Genomic DNA, 20,509 nt, shown 5'->3' with positions numbered 1-20,509 from the left:
GTTTCTGTTATGTTGCAAGTAATAATTAATATCAGCTTATGTTTGTATTTATAGGGATGTATGTATTCATCAGGATAAGCGTATCCACCTCACAGTGGTGTATTTTGGACAAGATGGCTTATCAGAAGTGAAAAACATCCTGGAGTCTGTAGCTAGGTAAGTGTGTTGATATGCTGTTAGTCAATACAAATAATATTGATTGCCTTTTAAAATTTTATTTTAAAAGAAGTTGAAACAATAAAAAGAAGAATCTTACAGTCAGTTACAGGCTAAAAGGAAAAAAGCCTTATACAGTCTCTTGGCTGGCATTTTACAGCTGAAGTAGCAAAAGTATCCTGAAAACTACTCTAAATCATTTTAGAGGCCAAAAAAAGATTAACAGTAGTTGCTTGGAGGTTTCAGTTTGACAATCCAAGAAAAACTACAGGGGTGAACTTTGTCATGAGTATTCAGTCACGCTAATTCAGTCATGGTAATATGTTAAGAATTGAAGTTCTTCTGAACTGGGATCTACGTGTTGATAATTGTTTACTAGAAAATTGATTTTATTTATGATAAGGAAGTGATTGGCTTCTGTAGCCAAGGGAGGCTTGTGGGCTGCTGAGTCTGAAAGTAGTTTAAACTTTGCCCTCTGTCCTCTAGGTAATATGTAGTGAGTCCAGCACTTGCCCCTGTTGTAAAAACCTGAAACCAAATGTTTTTTATGACTGTCACAGCAAGTAGCATTACAGCAGCTTTGGTGTAAAACTCGAGAATGTTGCTTTTTTGGCTCCAGGAACAGGTTTGCCCAACTAAACAACAGGTACCTCACAATTAAACAACTCACCTTTGGGTTGGGCAATAGTGTCTCCAAGGAGTTCATGCTCTGCCTGAGTCCTTGTTCTTAACCCTGTGAGCCCATGACATTGGTTAGCCAGGAGTGGGCACGGACAGATACGCTGCTGGCTTAAAATTTCATGGTTGGTAGATCTGGCATGCATGGAAATCTTCTAGGAAGTAAGGAATGCTTTTGTCTTACTCCCGTAAAGCCTCTGTGGCACACAACTTGCTGACTGCTGCCTTCTGTTCCTGGGGTACTTTCTGCCACCTGCTGTGCTCCCTGTGAGACTTTTTCTCATAACAACATCTAGTCAGGCTTAGAGCAGCAAACTCACTGGGTCTTTATCTGAATCTTCTTAGTGGTGCTACTGTTAGATATATTCATTCCATTGTCTTTGAGAATTGTCCTCTGTAATGTCTCTGAATTAGACACTTTGCCTGAAGGTATTCCTGGGGTGTATTTCCAACCTTCCTTGGCTACTCTTCCTGTATTCTACAGTGAGTACATCCATGTGTACTACTGGTGTGAAATAGTGAAGAAAAGCCAACTGACTGGATTATGGTGGCATAAATATACAGCTGACCTTTTGCCATGTGAGTTTGGTGTCAGGCTTCATGTGCCTTCCTCTCAGACTTGATGAAGGCTTCAGAGGAGCAGATAGCTATTGCCTGATGACTTGAATATCAGTTGCCAGAAGGCCTTTTTGATCTGTTTGAATGATGAAGTGAAGTTATGGAATAAGACTGAGCTTAGTCTCTTTGCCATGTCTAAACTCCGATACTTGAAATAGACAACAAAGTGGAACTGGTATTTTTTCTCATCCTGATGATATAATGGGATGTTAAAAAGCTTCCGGAGCGACACTGCTGTAAAATGCTGAAGTATAAATAGTTCCTTCCGCTCCACACAAGGATTTATTTTGGGTTTGGCTCTGCTTTTTTTCTAGAGAAACTAACTTCCACAATTACACACTCGTCTCTTTAAATGAGGAATTTAACCGTGGCCGGGGACTTGACATGGGTGCCAGAGCCTGGGAAAAAGGAGAGGTCCTGATGTTCTTCTGTGATGTTGATGTTTATTTCACAGCTGAGTTCCTCAACAGTTGTCGCTTAAATGCTGAGCCTGGTATGTTTCTTTATAGTTGCTGAAATTGAGTCTTGTCTTCTTGTTTGGCTTAAACTGATCTGAGTAGTGTATACAGAAGACTAATCGTAGTGGTGGAATTGATTAATCCCATACACATAGGAATGAAAAATTCTATGTGCAGAAATGAAAATATTATTTTGACTGAAAAATAACTCTTACCCTACTGTAACTTGTCTTAAGAACTTGTATTTTTGCACAATAAGGACAGTTTTCACATTCTCATAAGATTTGGATGTCTAAAAGAAAGCTGTACAACTTCATTGTTTTAACAAACTATGAAAACGTGCGTAACAGAACTCAATGCAGCACTTATTAGAGGGTGGTATTTGTTGCAACAAAATCTCTAACAAACAAGTCTGTTGTGTGTGTTCTCATACTTGCAATTGCATGGCCAAGGTGCATCTCAGGAATGGTTTTCAGCAGAGCTAAACAATGTGCTCCTTACAGAGATGGAGCTAGGGTTCTGTATTTACTTCCCAAGCTCAGAGTCCTTCGGACCATTTTACCCAAGCTCATTAAACTTGTACAAGATGGTGTAACAGCGGCTAAAGCTTTCTTTAGTTAACAAGCGTGCTAGTGAAGGCCTTCTTTTGTCAAATATTTGTTTTATTCCTTAATGCTTACTCTTATTCCAAATTTGTTGCAGCCGGGAAACTTTCTCCAAATACCAAAATAATTTCTCCAAATTGAAATTAGTTCATTTGGAATTGATAGATTTTTTTTCTTCATATAATAGACAAGAGACTGCTATTTTGGTTCTGTTTATTTCTTTTATTTCTGTTTCTGTGCTTCATGAAGTGAGTTGTGTATGTAATTGGAATAACTTGGAGTGTTTTGTGAGCTTGTACAAGGAAGAGTTTGAGGCTGCTTAGCAATTCATGCTGACAGTTTGTCTCCTTTGCTTCAAGTGAGATCTGAAAACACTTGACACATGTTCAAAGTTTATACACAAATCAAGGTACTGAATATTCTCACGGGCTATCACTGATAACTCGGCACTACTGGCGTAGCAAGAACGTTATCAGGCTTCTGGAACTGGCATAGAACTGGTGTCACAGCATAATGAGGATATGCAAGATGGTTAATGATCTTGCTGGGCATCCTGGATGTACATGCCTTTCTGTGCATGTGGAAAGAGGCAAGGTAGTGAAACTCAAGTGGTGTGAGTGGTTACTTGGACTTGGGTATTTTTGTTGCTTTTCTGCTTAATGTTGTTGCAGGGATTTTTCACTGTCTTGTAATGTCGTATTAATATATAAAAATATAATGTGGATATATATAAAACTATATGCAAAAATATATGCTTAAGACTTCTTGTGTATGTATTCCCCCTGCCCCTGTAGCTTCTGGCCCTCAAGATGCCATGGATTACCTGAATGGAAAATCCTAGTGCTTAGTCCTTGTATTTGTTTTCATTAGATGGCTAATAACTACTTCAGTTAGAGACTAGTTTCTAGTTTCCTCTTTCCTTCAGAAAGGATGCCTGCAGTGAGTAACAATTTCCTTTTTGACTTCTAGGGAAAAAGGTTTTTTATCCGGTGGTATTCAGCCTCTATAATCCTGCTATTGTCTATGCCAACCAAGATATACCACCCCCTGTAGAACAACAGTTGGTAAGTAATGTGATTTACTCAGAGTAGAGTTAGTTGTGCTTTGTATTAAAAGTGTTAATTGTAGCTTAATAGTTTTATGTGGGATATCTTAACTTTTGGTAGTGTATATGTAAAGACTCTTCTCCATTATAGACAAAGCATTTTGGAAGACGAACAGTACCAAATTCATTCTTAAATAAGCCTGGAGTTCTTCTTAAACTTAAATGTGCAACTACACAAATGAAGTTGGTAGTTCTTAATCTATTGCTTAATTCCGAATTCTGGGTTGGAAAGCCAGTATTTTAGGAGGATGCGGAATAACATGGCAGCAGCTCTGATCCTGTGCTTCATCAAACAGAATAAGTGAAAGGAGAAAACTATGAACACTGATTAGCAAATAAGTCTGCATTTAGAGAAGCTTACTACCTAAATGGTGGTTCAGGAAGTGTGCCATGTAACTCAAGGTAAGAAGAGATGCCAGTGGCTTTTTCAGACTGAGTACGCAGCTATACTCTGCAAATTATTTTCCTTTGCTATTCAAATCTACCAAACTGGGTGTTATACCATTCATTTTATCTTGTTTTTTTGAATGAGAAACACTACTTCTAGGGGAACTTTTAGGCAAAATAAAAAACAAAACTCAAACATTCGAGAGAATAGGTTTAAGGATAACTTAGAAGTGCTGTATTTCTGAGTCTTTGTTGGAATGGCCTCACTGAATATCCAGCAGTACACTCCTTAAAGAGGCTGTGTAAGTGAAATTGGGGTTTAGCTGCTGGGACTATTGAAGTATGTAAGTTTGAAGGAGCAAAAGCAAAAAGCAACACAATCGCTGAACTTAATTCTCCCTCCCTTCCCTGCAAGTCCTTTGCTAGAATGCTGTAGGAGGGATGCTTTTGCATATGGCCTCAGGTGGTCACAGCTGAGAGAGAAGTGAACTTTTTGTCTGAAGGCCATGCTATTTGCTTATTTGAATCCAACAGTTTTATGATTGACTTAATGAGGCATACTTTTCTTATTGTATCAGAATAAGAAGAGGCAAATGTACCATTAGAAACTGGGTAGGAACTGGATTACGAAGAACAGATGACTTTGCAATAAACTATCAAAAATGTAATGATTGGTCTAAGTAGATGACATAGAAAACAGATATGTTGTTCCTGAAAGGTAAAAGTGCAAACTGCAAAAGGAGTAAGTACTTGAAGTCTGATGGAAAAGGGCAAAGTGAGAAAGTAATCAGGAAGGCCACATGTGCAATATGTCACAAATACTGGGAACATTACATTCTGTATGTATCCTGCATTGAGCAAATGATCAGAAGAGCTTAGGGTTCTCCTAAACCAAGTGCAATATATGTCCTTGGGTGTATCTTGCATTTCAAAAAACTATTGTTTTAAAATTGTAGGTACACAAAAAGGATTCTGGTTTCTGGAGGGATTTTGGCTTTGGGATGACTTGTCAATACCGGACAGACTTTCTGACTGTTGGTAAGATGAAACTATACCATAAAATGTGTGGGGAGGTATTCAAAAGATGTTTCCTGTATTCTTGTTTTCTTATCTAACTACAGGGAAGTAATGTTTTAATTTTAATTTTTCCCACGTCCAATCAATGAAATCACGTTTTTGTAGCTTTTGATGTCCCACCTGATGAGCATTTGTTGAAAGCTGCAATATTTTTTAGTGTTATCAAAGCTTAGTCTTTCATTTTTCATATTGACTGTCTGGAGCAAGTGAACAGTTTAAGAAACATGTTCCTCAAGTAAACTGCTAACAGGAAAAAATAAGATTCTGTCTTTCAAATAAGCTTGAGAGTTTAATATAGTTGTTCCAAGGCTTTACAGACATGCTTTGGCACCCTCTTGTGGCATGTTATTAAAAAAGAACAACTTGATGTACTTAAGTTTGGAAGACTCTTGAAGATGGTGTGCCAGAAGGTATAACGATATAGCTAATGTGCTATATGATGATCTGAATGCAGGCTGATTTCCAATAGCAGACATACTGCCTGGCTATATGCTAAATGAACACCTCATAATTGTAAAGTTGTGAATCTATACCCAAATCTAAACTGATACTCACTATAGTCCTGGAAGGGCAAGAGACCTTAAAATGGTGTGATTCCTTTTCTTAATCAAGCTTTTTGAGTTGTGACCTATGGAGTAGTTGCTGACACTTTTAGAGAGATATGGTACATGACTACCTCCATTTTCCAGCTGCTAAAATCTGTTATGATTGCTAAAAATAACACAAAAGCATACCCAGTGTGGTTTGCCTACAGTTTATTTGCAGCTGTCACATGGGGTGTTATGCATAATGTGATTTGGATGCTCTTTTGTAAGAGACTCTCTGAAGCCAGCAGTGCATGACCTGTGTCCTGGACAGCTTCCACTGTAAAAGATGTGGAACACTTGAAGCTCTTCTCCCTCAGTTTGGCATGGTTTGGCATGCAGTAGTTAAACTTAATTGCTCCAGAATTTCTGGTATGGCATAGAAGATTGTCTAATATCTTACATGAGGAGTGTTGCTCCTTTTTACCTTGGATCCAGCTTCTATGCCAACATGTTTTCTGATATTGTTTTTATAGGGGGTTTTGACTTGGAAGTGAAAGGCTGGGGCGGTGAGGATGTTCACCTTTACAGAAAGTACTTGCATGGTGACCTTATTGTGATCAGGACACCAGTCCCCGGTCTGTTTCACCTCTGGCACGAGAAACATTGTGCAGATGAACTCACTCCAGAGCAGTATCGCATGTGTATCCAGTCCAAAGCCATGAATGAAGCCTCTCACTCGCACCTTGGGATGCTGGTCTTCAGGGAGGAGATTGAGACTCACCTCCGTAAACAGGCTTACAGGACTAACAGCGAAGCAGTGGGTTAAATGGAGCCCTGTGACCGGGTGAAACTGATGACTTCACGTTCACAATGAACCAGCATCATTTTACAGCCTTAATTCAGCTTAAAAATGCAGTGCCTCTTTTTCAGTGAAGAAGAGTTTAGGGTTTCTTGGTTCTTGTATTTGTTTTCTGAGTAACTCTTTGACTGATATGCTATTACCTACATACCTTGCAAGTTGAAGCACCTCAAATAAGAAATGGGAAAGCATGTGTAGTTCAAGGAAAGTGTCTTCAGTGTCAATTGGAGAGATCAGTGGAATGTACAACTCAACTCTTCTCCACATGGTACATTTTGATTCTTAAATTTACATTATTTTAATTAAATTAAATATTGTGCTGAGTATTTTCAGTCTGTATGGCTCACTGCACTGTGATGTTAGAAGGCTATTATACTGACACTCCACTGTGGAAATGAGGTGTGAAAAAGAATCTTGCTGTAAAAGATGTACAGGATATGCTAACTGGTACACTGTCTGTTCAGGCTGACTTCACAGCAATAGCTTGATGCATTTGCTGTATTAACAGACATGCGCGTTGTTGAATACAAAGAAATTCATGTGCAAGGGCAGAGGAATGATAGTCTTAAATGGAATTTTAGAGCATTTAATATAATTTCACACTGCAAAAGACACCACCGCCTTATCTTGGTGACGGATCAAAGAAGTTGGGAATGTTCCAGTTGGGCATTTCTGGATGTAGTCTTTTCCCATAGTACATACCACATCATAGAATCCCTTCTATGAACTGAGCTATGCTATTAAACTTTTTTGTTTAAGGATTTTTGGCCACACTCCTTATTCAGAGGCCCTGCTTGTGCATCTCAGCCTTTAAGCTGAGGAACCACCATTTCATTGCCATGTGAATTTATTAGAGACCCATTTGCTGTTATGCCAGTGTTGTCCCTTTCTTTCCCTCTGTCATTTTCCTGACGTGTTTTTGGAAGCAAGTCACATACTCTTAGCTGTTTCACAGACTGGAAAAGCAAGTGCTGTTACAGTCTTCACAGGATACTTTCTGTTCTACTGATTTATCCCAGTAGCCTTATTCTTCACTCTTTCAATTGTGTTTTTGTTTTCTTTTTTTTGGGGGGGGGAGGGAGTGGAAGGGGTCAAGCATGCATGAACAGAATAATGCTGCAGTCTCATGAGTGTCTTGTACAATGGCACTACTACTTCCCTACTTCCCTTTTGGGTGTTCTGGGATGCATAAGCAGTTTAAATGCAGGCAGGTCACTTCTCTCCATGTTGTCTTACATGCTACCATATGGCATGCCTCATTTTTAATACATTTGTTTTTAAAATTAATGCTGAGAATGCTAATTCAGTGGTTATACCATTTGCATGGTCTCCACAAAATTTAGAAACTAGGCCAAAACCCTTCTCAAACCTTTTCAAACCAGGTAATTAAGTTTTGTTAATGAATTCAGTTTGCTTCAAGAATTCTGAAGGCAATTAAAAATTTAAATGGTTGATTTTTCGGAATAGCAGATATGCTGTGCAAATAGTTCCGGGCACTGATCCTTTTATATGTACATAAAATTTGCCTTTATGTAACTTATTGTGGAGAACAGTTTCCTGTATTGTACTTAGAGTGAAGAGAATGCATTGCAAGACTTCTTGCAACTGATTCTCTGCATAATAAATGGAATATCTGCATTTTAGAAGTTGTTTTAAGCTGTTTCTTTGAAATAAATGTTTATAATATTTTACCAGGTAGCTGATACCAGATTCAAGTAATAGTATTTGCAGGAAGAAGTTGAACCAGCACACTTCCGCAGCTCAAGTGAACATCTACCCCGACCAGATATAAAACTTACATATATACCAGATCTTTCGTTGTAAGATACCTTGGTGGTGGGTCCTTAGAAAATAAGGTACCAGTGAGAAAAAAAGGAAGATTTAAGTGGGAACTTCTACTGAAACTCCAGCCCTTAACACTTAGCTACTGCTGTTCTGGCCCTGCTGGTGCAATAATAAGCATCAAAAATGCCTCTCACTTCACACACACACACACTGGCATGACTGCTGGGATTGTATGAAGGTGTTTAGCGCTGCTGCAGCTCAGCTTTTATCACTCAACCAATTTAGTTCCCATGTTTTGCACACAGCAGACTGATGCTGATAGCCAGATCTCTTATCTTCTACTGTTTCCAGTGGTTGTGCTTATGATAAGTGGCTGAAAGGCAGACAGTTGACATTTTTCTCCTTCCTCATCTGTGGAATCCAAACTGGTCTGACAGATGCTGGAAGGCAATCAGTAGGAACTACTCTGGAAAACTTTTTCAGTTCATCTCCCCAGAATGTGGAAGTGAAGGCATTCAAGTTAAATGAAGTCAGAACTACTACTACTAGAATTTGTTCATGTCAGGGCTGGGTATAGATACAAGCAGTCCAAATAATGATTTGAGGACCTGTGAACTTCTTGGAGCACTTGCAGGCCTGGCCCTTCCTCTTCTCTCTTCTGCACAATTAGTTAGTTCTGCTCTCTGCACTAACTGCTAGTATGAGAACATGTGTGATGGCATATCAGCTCATTAAGAGCATGTTTGTGCTGTGTTATGAAATCCAGAGAGATTAGTGTGGGCTCTGTGCTATATTAAGTCATTGCAAGGTACTTGCTCTACTATGGTAATAACAAGGATATGGAATCTCCTCAGATACATTTTGTTGCTAAATAGGGGATACAGTACACACATCCAACAACTTGTCTGCTCTTCTGCAAGATGATTTTATTGCTCACAATCTGTAGAATATTTACAGCAGGAAAATGCTCAATTCTAATGACATTAATAGTGTTTTATGGTGTTTTTACAGTTTGTGGGGTAGCTTATTAACAATGGTGACAGTGGAAATTAAATCAGTTACTTAAATTAAAAGCTGTTATGATTTAAAGTTTGTACTTCCAGGAAATTACTGCTAATCATGTATACCTCATGTTCACTAATGATTTATCACTTAATTTTTCTCATTAGTTAAATTAGATTATAAATAACTGCCTTAAACTTGCAGCTTTTAATTTAACCTTAAAATAGGCTGTTGTTGTTGTTGTTGTTGTTCTGAAGTATTTTGATTGTTGCTATTGAGCTAACCAATGTTTTTAAGTAGTTAGCTTAAACAATGTCATACTTCAGATAATGGTTGTTCCTCAGTGAATTAATGAGCGTTTTTCAAAATGGCCTTCACTGAATCGCGTTGAGTGATGAATATTACACAGATGCACGGATTGTTTTGTCTGTCTTAACAGGGATTCTCCAGAAGAGGACAAGATGTCCCTAGTAATCACAAAATAAAAAGAGAAAAGGTTGAGACCTGTGGATTGCAGAGAGAATGAGTCTGTCCAGTGTGTTGCTTCAAATATTACTTAAATTTGTACAATTATGTCAGATCACTATCTACCTGCTGCTTTCCTGGGTCTATTCTGCTTTTAGTCATTCTTTGGGACTCTTTCCATTTCCACAGAAGCCTGTTGGCTGCACATTCTCTAGAAGTGCTTCACTTCTTCCTCTGCCTTAGTCTTAGGGAAACGTATGAGCGAAGCCACTTTCAGGGCTCAGAATTTGAAGTGATATTACCACTGCATTATCCCAAGCTAACAAATTGACTATCTTCTATCTGGCTATGGATGTTAGTCACACTTCAGTTACGTTCCTGAACAGTTAACATAATGTTATGTCACTGTCCAATATTAGGCAGAAAAGTGTACAACTCTGGACAACAATTAGTTTTCCCCAACTCCTTAGTATAGCTGAAACATATTGCATGTGCTATATAAATAATACTGTGTCCTGAAAAATGGGATGACTTACTTTTTCACCACTTCGTCTTGCATCATGTTGTCCTCTGTTTTTCATAATAGTAGTGTACTTGCTGCCTTCCTTATTAGCCTAGTCTCTCTCTCTTTGATATGGATTTTCTCATTTCTTAAAACCTTGTGCCACAAAGCCTTCAGCCTTTTATAAGCTCCAGTATTGGCTTTTGAGCAACACAGGAGCCATGCTAACTGAGAGCTAACTTGGAGCTAACTGAGCTGCTGGGAGGAAGTGCAGTGATGAGCGGCAAGGAAATTCTGGATCCTGTAAGCAGGACAGGAGCAGCAAGGGTGCACAGGAATTACTTTCTGCCATTTACTGGCTTCAAAATCTGTCTTAAAACCTTTTCTTCTTATTTCTGGCTTGTCATAGTATTTCATGCTGAAATACAGTAAGATACATTATGATAACACGTCGTTCAAGGCAAAGATCAGTAATTTAAGAGTTAATGCTCAATGTTTGGTTGCATGTGACTGGTTTTGTTCTGTAATGAAACTAGAAGTAGTAGGATATTCCTTCATTGTTAAGTGATTTTAAGTGATTTCATTTATCTGAGTACACTGAACTTCAGGCTGCATTCTGCACTCACCAGGCTGTGATACGAGTGCACATGTTTGCACTCGGCTGTGAAGATGAGACAGATTTGCTCTTTTTCACTAAAACATGCAACTCTTCTTTGAAGGTTTTTCTTAACCTCATACAAGAAGGTCACGTTTCGAACATGAAATCTCCGCATGTTGCTTTAGGCATACATCTGGCTACATGGCTGGAAAATGTTAGCTATGTGTCTAGTCTCAACCTGGTAACTCCTGCCATGGGACTGAAGAGATAACATTACAGTGTGCTTCACAGTCCCATTTTGCACTCTTGGAGCTCTGGATCCTGGCAGAGAGCAAACCTGTGAGGCCACAGGGGCTTTCAACCCCCCTCTGCCTGGCCACACTGCAGCTTTATTCGCCTCCTTGTTGCTCCTCTCCCTCAGGGCCAAAGCTGCGAGCAGGCTCCAGTGGCAGTCTGGCGAGGTGTGGTAGTGGCACCTGCCTGTCACAAATGTTTTGCCACAAATACATACCACTGTTAGCCCAGTTGCAGCACTGGGTCATAGCTACGAACTGGGTCTGTGGTATGTAGTGTGACTGAGGTGTGATGGCCGCAATAGGGTGGTTTAAAGCTGAATGGTGTACCTGGATTGTCAAATTGTCACAAACACTTGGCCACGACCCAAGGAAACCACAGCATGCAGTTCTGAGCCAGACGTGTGCCTGCACTGGGCCACATTGGGCCATGGTAGATGCTGTTTGTGTGACGCTCAGGTTCCCTTTTTCAAGTTGTGGTCTGAGGGTGGAAAGCCAGCTGTGTTTTCCTGGAGGAGTTTTATTGTTGGAGCAGTAAATATAGAATACCAACATGCTCTGCTGGAATGAGAAGTAATGTTTGTGTGTTTTTTTTTTTTTTTAACTGTTACATGTTATATGCACTAACTGTAAACATTTCCAAGGAACTTGCATCTGCAGAGGGAAGGAGAAGTGTTCTTAATTACAGAAGTCAAACTGAGATTCGCTGATTCGCCTGGGACATGCTTTCATGTTAGACCCCATATAAGGATGATTTGAGGGCCTGCTTTTGAATTTGCAGACTTGAATCCGTTTTAAAATATGCCAAGCTATGGTACAAGTAGGTGCAGTTTTGAATTAGAAAAATAAATAATCAGAAAATAATCAGAAAATACAGATGAAAAAACAAAAATCTACAGAGAAAAACAGTTCTGGGTTCCTTCCGTCCAGGAGAAAATACTTAGTTGCTTTATATTTGTATTGATTCACTACATGAAATTCTGTGATCCTTTGGACTTTGAGATATGTGCACCTGTTATTAAAATATCTTTGAATGCTGGTTAGCTTGTGTTGATGAGTGTTAGCACTTCTCAGGATTTAATACTGAAGAATTGCATATGGAGGGAAAAGGTGGTGAAGCACTGTATCTGAGTGCGGATGAGCATCTGAGCTGCTGTTTTACTGCATGCTCGTGCATTCAATTTAGAATAAAATGAAACGTATTTTCCTTTGTCAGATCAGTAAATTAGAGGAAAAGAACTGGAAATAGCTGATGATTCAAAATAAATGTGGTGACTCATTGACTCCAGTCAGCATAATGATAAAAGCTTTTTGTTCAGCAAAGGTGGTTTAAGCTTTAGTTCGGCTGGGGTGCACTAAATGTGCACGTGATACCCCCAAATCCATCTGAAGGACATTAATGCTTAGGACTTTACTCTGCTGTGCCATTCGGTAAGGAACACAAGGGCACAGCACAGCCGAAACTGAGCAGCGCTGGTTCCTGTGCCCGAGGCCCATATCCTCCTCAGGCCCGACCATGGCCTCCATTACAGGCCCCCATGTTCCTGGGAGCTGGCTGGGCTGCAGGCAGCTTTCAGCTGCTCCAGATGATGGCTTCTGGATTGCTCTTGGCGTCAGGTGAATTTGTACCAGCTGGAGACAGGCCCCAGACCTCTTTCGGGAGTGGGGGCAGCAATGCCAGAAGAGCTCGTGTCTTTGTGTTGAGGCCTCGCCCTGAGCCCGCCATGACGGGCGGCCGTGCCGCAGCTGTGCTAATTGCCGTAGTGGTGGCAGCTGTGTGCGTAGCCAGGGCCGTGGGGAGGAACGGGCTGCTCTGCGGGTACCTGGAGCTGGAGGAGGTCTCCTACTTCTCTTCAGGACAATGTGCTCTACCTCTGCGGCTTAATTTAAGGTAAGTGTTTTCTTGGATTATACCAGGAAAAGGGTATGGTTTTCATTTTTAACAGGGGATTTTGTGTGGTTCTGTGAAGGACTTGTGCTGGGTTTGGAGAATTGGTGGTGTAGCTCAGATCTGTGGTGCGTTACTGTGAGCCAAACTACTTCTGAATTTAAGGTGAAATGCTAAATAAATTGATTCTATGTTTAAGTCTAAATGTTTGCATAGGGTTGTATTAAAATACAGCTGTATTTGGGTTAGCATAGTTGTGTTCTGTGAAAAACGAAGCAAATCTCTCTCAGCTTGAAGCCAAGCACCTAGATAAGAGTTCTCAGTGATCTGGCTGATTTGGTGGAGCTGCTCTAGGTTTGCGTGTAGCGTTGCCTTTTAACTTTGGGACTTGTATGGCTGAGGTCTCTTGACTCAGGTTTTCTAAGCTTTCACTAACTACTGAAAATAAAACCACCTTTGGCAGTGCAAATTAACATAGCTAAGATTTATTTTCTTCGGGCAGAATGCTTTGCAAACTGTACCTGAATTGTATGTAAACAAGCATGTTAACCTCTTCCTGCTGCTTTCAGTGTCATTGATCTGCCATTTTTCCATTATTATTTTACTTATGATTGTGACATTGTTTGATGTAAAAATTATAGCAACTAACTGTTTTTTTATGTAATTGCATTGACATTTGCCTGTCTGTCGGGGCATGTATGTCCTTCGCTGTCACATAAATGTTCTTACGCTTATGCTTAAAAAGCTCATCAAAAAGAAACAAAAACATATCTGGAGTAAAATAAAATGTCTTGTGAATTAATGTAGAGGTTATAAATAGCTTTCACAGATACGGTGTAAGATCTTCCTTGCTCCTCCTAAAAGCAGTGACAGTCATGCTCTAGCAGCAGGGTTGTTGCAATGCTGTTCTTGAAGATGGAGAATATGTGAAACAAACTGGGAATTTCTCTTGTGAGAGACAGCAGTGTGCGTTTGCAGAGTATGATGAATTTGGAGGAAGCATGAGGTGAAGCTGTGCTGGCCAGGAGAGCCTGAGCTCTTGCACAGATTTCCTGTCACCTTATGCAAGCTCGACTGTGGCTTTCCTCTGTCTTCATTATAGGCCTTGGGGAAAGGGTTACTTTGTCTATTAAATGAATAATATGAAAAGTAGAGCCTTTGGAGTTACTTTGTGTTCAGGTATGCTTTGGAAACAGTATTAGAGACAGATAAAGCTTTGGCTACTCTGATCATGGGCTCTGTGCTGGGCCAGGCGGTTACTGGGGGCAGCGGGCATCTTGTTGTGGCCTGTGAATATTTGGAGGGTTTGGGGTTAGTTTTTTTGTTTTGTTTTCCCCATTTCTTGTTGAGGTTGTTTTCTAACTTTCTTGAAAGTAACTTTTTGGCTGTTGACTTTTTGTGAAATTCTTCTTGGGATATTTGGATACTGTGAAATTTCCGAGAGGTACATGGGGAAAAAGATTTGGATTTGTAGATTTATTATTTTGCTGGGATTTTATGTCTTCAAAAAATTTGAGATTTTTCCAAGCGGGCCAAGTTCTTCAGCACTGAGCTTTAATGGTGATGAACATGAATACTTCAATATCTGAAGTTTTCTGAGTGTTGTAAATGTTAAAAGGCTTCCATCAAACACATTACATGTATTCTCTGCATGTCAACAGCCCTGTTTATTTTCTGGTAGGTGCTACTAATAGTTCCAAGTAAATGTGTACTTGTCTCACCAAACACTTTTTTTGTTGTTGTTGTTCAGAACTTTACATACAAGTGTCTTTACATAAAAGTTGTTAGAAGCCTTAAGCATTCTTAATACTTCAAGTTGCGTATCCTAGTAAATCAGAAACAGTATATTTATTGGGTTAGAATTTTTAAACTAATGTTGAGTTTCCTGGTGGTTTGAGTTTTCTTTTAACATCTGAGGAATAGAAGGTGGAATAGTTATCTGAAACTGCATCAACATGCTCTGTGTGATGTAGAACTTGATCCCTTTTTAGTATTTTATTACAAAAATACGCTAACACGAATTATTTTGCAACAACCAGCTTCATCCATTTTCTGCGCAAAAGCTGAATATGATGTCAAGAAGCCACAGAACTGGTGATATTAGAGGTTGTTTCAAGGTTAGAAATCCTAGGAATATTCAAATCCTCCAGCATTCCAAGTCTCAGAAATGGACTCATTTTAAATGGCACTGCCAAACTACTCCAGAATGTACTCCCAGATGTTGTCTCTTCCACACTCACCTTGGCACACACATGTAAGCATAATGCAAAGAGAAGAGGCTTCTGGGGAAGCAGCATAGTAGCCTCTGTGGGATCAGGGCACCTCTGTTGGAGGCTGATGGAGGTGTGCTGAAAGCTCAGTGTGCACAGTTAGCCCTGTTTTTCCAGGGACGAGCATGGAAGGGAGAACTAGAAAGCAGCTTTTGTGAATAGTTGCGTGCTCACTCATCTGGAAACTTCCTCAGTAGTGCTAATGGTTTAGGATGAAGTCTTTCTGCAAACTTATTTTAAGAATCAAAACAAAATTTTTTTTGGTGAATTATCTCACTGTCTGTGCAGTCTTATTTAATGGCTGTGAGAGAAAGCTCTGAGAGAAATCTGCTCCCATATGGTGCTGTTTGCAGGTTTTTTCAATTAGCTAGGAGGTTGGGGTTGCCCTGATAATCTGATATATTTTGCAGACTGGAAAGACTTGTTTGTACATGTCCTCAGAAGAATTATTGATTTCCCTTCAACAAAGATGTGCTAATATCTCTTGTCAACTGAATTTTGCTACCTGAGAATTATTTGCTGAAATAAAGCTGTTTCTTGGGAACTTTTAACTCAATAAACGAAGTTGCTGCTAATGCCACTAAAAATACCATGTTGGTATTGAGTTGCTGCTTATCATAGTTTGGTTGTACTCTGGAAGTAAAGCAGATGGAAAGCAATTTCATTGTTTACTCTTACACCTGTGTAAATAGGTAATTTATCCTAATGACTGGATGGGACATAATTGGAAGTGAGTTTTCAAGGATGTAATATGCATATTAATTATGAGCATGAACTCATGCTCATGACCATCAGAAAGACTTTTGTCTGCTTGATCCTCTTAATGCTGGTAAGCATCATTATCTTTCCTAATGACCCGTGATGACTGAAAGTAGTACTGTTCTACTCCGTGAGTCTGTTGTGGACATCTGGTTACCAAAGCAATGTCCCCAGAGAGTTTTAAACTGATCAAAATGCTTACGGTATCTCCAGAGCTTCCACAATTGTAAGGTTCAGCTTTTGTTTGTTTGTTTGTTTTCGTGGATTTTTTGTTTTTTTTCGTGTTTGTTTATATCGTGGATCAAGGAGATAGTGTGTGTAGGACTGGGACAATGCATTAGGAAGGCTGGATTTACCTCACAGCACAGTGCTTGACCTAGTTGCGGTGTGACCTTGGAGAAGTGGCTTTGCTTCTGTAAATGAGGGCAATGAAAAAGGGTAGCAGTTGCAACCAAAGGTCCTGGAGTGTTGAAATGTTAACAGAAACCTGCTACAGGAAACCCCACAGCGTGCTGCAGCCAGCAGCAAATGTTTCTGTGCTTTCCTCTTTTAAAAGGTAAATGCATAGGAGAGGAAAAAACAAAAAACAAAACAAAAAATCCAACTCCTAGGACACAAAATGCTTTTGTTCAGTGGATTTGTTAACCGCATTCATTGAAGTACTGAAATATTCCGGAGCAGATGCGCTGCATCAAATCCATAATACTAGCACAGAGATAGCACATCAGAACTGGCAGCATGTTGTTGGCTTAGTGTCATGCTCAGCTTTTGTTGGAAGATATTTAAATATTTTATAACGCAGCTTTAAGTCAGGATTTAAACTTAAGGAACCGTTTGGTTCATTGCAACTTTGTCTTCTATAGTTGGTTCACTACGTTCAGCCACTGGCTTGTGGTTTGGTTGGTTTGCAAGCAAAAAATAACCATAGAAAAAGTTAAGCCTGGTTGAAGCAACTTTTTTTATTAATGCAAGCACATCCAGTCAAACACGGAATATCCTGCTTTATGGTACAGCTTAATATTTAGCATTTCAGCTCAGAATAGCAAAACACAGTATTTAAGGAATGTATCAAACTGAGGAAAGAAAAATAAAAAGGAACCAATGTGGATACTGCATTGATTTCAAGTATATACTAGGACTGATTGACCAGTGAAGTGCACATTCATGTGAAAGCATTTTTTTAATACATTTACAGAAAGTGTTCTAAAATTGCATTTCAAATATATATTTTTCTTAAATTTTAAGCATCCCTTTTAAATCTCAGTTACATAAACAAAGCTGATATACAATCCCTTTTATAGTGTCCAACAATGTTACTAGCTAGAACATCTCTGAAAGTGCAAAACACTGTAATAATACAGTATAAATATTCTTACTCTAGTCCAGGGCTGAAGGTCTGTACTTCAGCACAGGAAAAATAGCAGCAGATCATAAGAATTCTCCCTTCTCCTTCTCTAGGCTGTTCTTGCTAACAGTTAGTATTCCACTTCTTCCTCCTTTTCCATGGCCTAACTCGCTTTTGGTTCTCTTTTCAGTGCTATGGGAATAGCAAAACGTTGATTATCTCTCTCCCTTACCCCAACTTACTGTTCTGATTTTAAGTATTTGTCAGGGAGCAGGAGGGAGAACAGGGAGAGAGGGAAGGCTCTTTAATATTTCACTGTACTACAGGGCCAGCACAGCAAGCAATTTCTGTGAAGTGAATGCTGACGCTACGTGCAACAGTGGCGCTGCTCATGGTTGTAGGCACTCAGCAAGAAGAGTCTGCTGGACTGGAATATACCTGATGCTCAGTCCAGCGAGGCTTGTCCCCGCTTCAACACAGGGCAGAGTAGGATACAAATTGTCTACTTGAAGTTGACTGTTTTTAAAGAAACTTGTGCAGAGGTCCTCATCGAGGTTCTACAAGAGAGGCTGAAACCACTGCAGACTTCAGAGGGCTTTCTTTGGAAGAAAAACTCTGATACAACTGTTTGGCTCAAGTCATTATCTTTCCAAATATCTGGCCCTTGTGCCTTAGGAGAACAATTACTGGAAAGGACAGTAAATATTCATGGCTAATAGTTCATTAAATAAAATAGTTTTAAATCTGAGCCTATTTTCTCTTTTTCTGAACTTCGTGGTCAGGGGAGAAAGGAAATCCGGAAATGTATTATTTTTTTTTTCCTGAAATGGATAGCTTGAATCTTAACCTTCCCATATGCTCATTTGGGTAGCTAAATTAGGTCTAAAATCAAGGTTTAAAGGAGAAGTTAGAAATGCTGAGCATCTGTGTATTTACGAATCACCTCTGATTCTGACCTGGGTTCAAAGGCTTGATCAGTTTATGTTGTTCTCCTATGTATTTCAAATTCAGTTCTGGTCCAGACTGTTAATCATGGCTTGCAAAATACAAGAAAAATTTTATGATGCAAGTTGGTCTTTGCTTTAATTGTTTTGAAGTCCAAGCTAGCATTTTCAAAGGAACCAAGGGATTTAAATGCCCGAGTCAGTAGAGTTGAACTCTTTGGAAATTTCAGCCTTAGTTTCAAATTGGACATCTGAGTATACTTCCCTCTCCCTAATTCATGTACAATTTTTTTATTTTACATGAACTGTTTGCAGAAAGACACAATGAACCTGTTTTGCAGAGATAATCTAGGTTAGACATCCTTCTCTTAAAGAAAAAAAAATTAAAAAAAATCCCTGATTTTAAAAAGGAAAACACAAACTATTCTGACAGCCAGAATTTAAAGGATAGTTCCCAGAAGTATTAAAACTTAGACGTGTGCATCTTCACACATGCACACACATACGCACACACAAACGCACGTCCCCCAGCAGTTATCCCACCTTCTCTTTAAGTCACGTAACAAAAATATGTTTGCTGCACCGTCAATGTTATAGGCAGGTATACTCTACCTCATGTGCCATATTCTCCATTTTATCTAAAAAGTACATTGTAGCTGGTTTTGAGACATCCATATTTTTATTTTCTTTGCTTCCAATCCAGCGTAATAGAAGGTACACTAAACAATACCAGTACCTTGTAAGGCACTATTTCTGATGTAGGAGAGGAACAGGCTTACTGCAGATGTCTAAGGCCTTGGCCCTACAAACACTCACGTGTATGATCAGTCTCGCTGATTTGAATGAAACCACAAGGGATAGAGAGACATTTTGAGTGTTCTGTAGGCTATTGGTCCAGTGGAGTATGTGACCTGAACACTGGCTGTAGCTGGGATGTGTTTTAATTCTGTTTTATTTTGGCGGAAGTAATAAAAAATAAAAATTTGGATGCTGATAGATCTCCCCAGGGATCCCACCTCCCGCAATACACTTCATCTCTGAGAACAGGGCCCTGCCCTTTTTTCTTTTTTTTTTTTTTAAATAAAAAAACAAAACCCTTCACTTAAGTGCCTTAAGGTTGACATGTGAAATATTTACCACATTTTATTTCATAAAAGGTACTGTATATACAAAACAGACCTCAGCCAGTGAGGTCTTTCTTAGCTCAGTCCAAGTCTTTCAGTATGTAAAAACACATTCGTTCTGTGTGCTTCCAAGTCTGCAGATCAGATCCAAAAATCTCAGGCCCTATTAAGCAGAGTTGTCCTAGAAAAAGTAATAAAAAATTTTCTATCACAACCACATTTTTCATAGTTTTGGTAAAGGTTGGCAATGAAACTATCTTGCAACAGTAGCTGGAAGCCTTTCTTCAAAGGACAGGCTTTTCACCTGCTATACGCTGGCCTAACTCTAAATTCCAACAATAATGCTGCCTTTAAATGAAAATGTAACCACTTTAACCTTCGAGCCTTTAGGATGCACTTAGACAAATAACAAACGATTGCTTGCAGAACAGCCCTGAATTTAGCACGTGGTACATAGAGAGCATAGGTGTCTTAAGTGAAAAGTTCACATGGCTTTCCTAGGAGACTGGGATTGCTGTCTCCTCATGCTACAGTCACAATGCAGCTTGACTGCAGCTCAGGACATGCTGGACTCTTCATTCATTCTTTTTCTGGTATAGATACCTCAGATCTAAATATGTAATGACTTGCAAAGGTCTAAATCTCTCGTCTGAATTAACTGATCTGATGTATGTGGAATAGGTGATTCCCACTATAAAAGAGTCGTTGAGAACTTCTCCTTTAAAAAGAGTGTTTGTATGAAATTTCATCTTTTTATAACATCTGTAAGGACATAAGTATGATAAATGATAGCACCTTCTTGGTATCTTTAATTGTCCCCCTGAGAAAAGCATGTCTGAAAACTGCTACGAATGTGAACTCTCTAACTCTATTTCATAGCCTAAAGCAAACATATTTTCTCTAACAGCTACAGGATTGTAGTGTATCGGCAGTGATCCTGTAGCCTGCACTGGCTGGGAAAGCTGTATGTGAATCCTACGGCGTTTTTTTCAGATGTGAATTTTGAAGGAAAAGAAAATTACACCTAGGTCAAAATGGTGGTATTTGCTGGGTTCGCAAACGAG

The 20,509-nt window shown here is 39.4% G+C and overlaps 2 protein-coding genes across 6 annotated transcripts in view; one reads left to right on the top strand and one right to left on the bottom strand.

Moving 5' to 3' along the window:
• Positions 1–8,113, top strand: part of CSGALNACT2 (chondroitin sulfate N-acetylgalactosaminyltransferase 2) — a 31,724-nt gene extending 23,611 nt beyond the window's left edge. For both annotated transcript variants that reach the window (XM_035330093.1, XM_035330094.1), the window contains 5 exons: positions 55–156; positions 1,767–1,945; positions 3,485–3,579; positions 4,964–5,045; positions 6,145–8,113. In XM_035330093.1, coding sequence (XP_035185984.1) covers positions 55–156; positions 1,767–1,945; positions 3,485–3,579; positions 4,964–5,045; positions 6,145–6,437 — 751 coding nt within the window. In that variant the 3' untranslated portion in view covers positions 6,438–8,113. The remainder of the gene's footprint in view (positions 1–54; positions 157–1,766; positions 1,946–3,484; positions 3,580–4,963; positions 5,046–6,144) is intronic.
• An 8,858-nt stretch (positions 8,114–16,971) lies between these two features.
• RASGEF1A (RasGEF domain family member 1A) overlaps positions 16,972–20,509 on the bottom strand; it is a 159,110-nt gene continuing 155,572 nt past the window's right edge. For all 4 annotated transcript variants that reach the window (XM_035330092.1, XM_035330090.1, XM_035330091.1 and 1 more), the window contains one exon: positions 16,972–19,626. In XM_035330092.1, the coding sequence (XP_035185983.1) occupies positions 19,602–19,626 (25 nt within the window). In that variant the 3' untranslated portion in view covers positions 16,972–19,601. The remainder of the gene's footprint in view (positions 19,627–20,509) is intronic.

Source organism: Oxyura jamaicensis, chromosome 6, assembly GCF_011077185.1.
Source record: "Oxyura jamaicensis isolate SHBP4307 breed ruddy duck chromosome 6, BPBGC_Ojam_1.0, whole genome shotgun sequence".
Taxonomy (NCBI): domain Eukaryota; kingdom Metazoa; phylum Chordata; class Aves; order Anseriformes; family Anatidae; genus Oxyura; species Oxyura jamaicensis.
The sequence above is the reverse complement of the archived record's forward strand: the minus strand, read 5'-3'. Positions and strand labels throughout refer to the sequence as shown.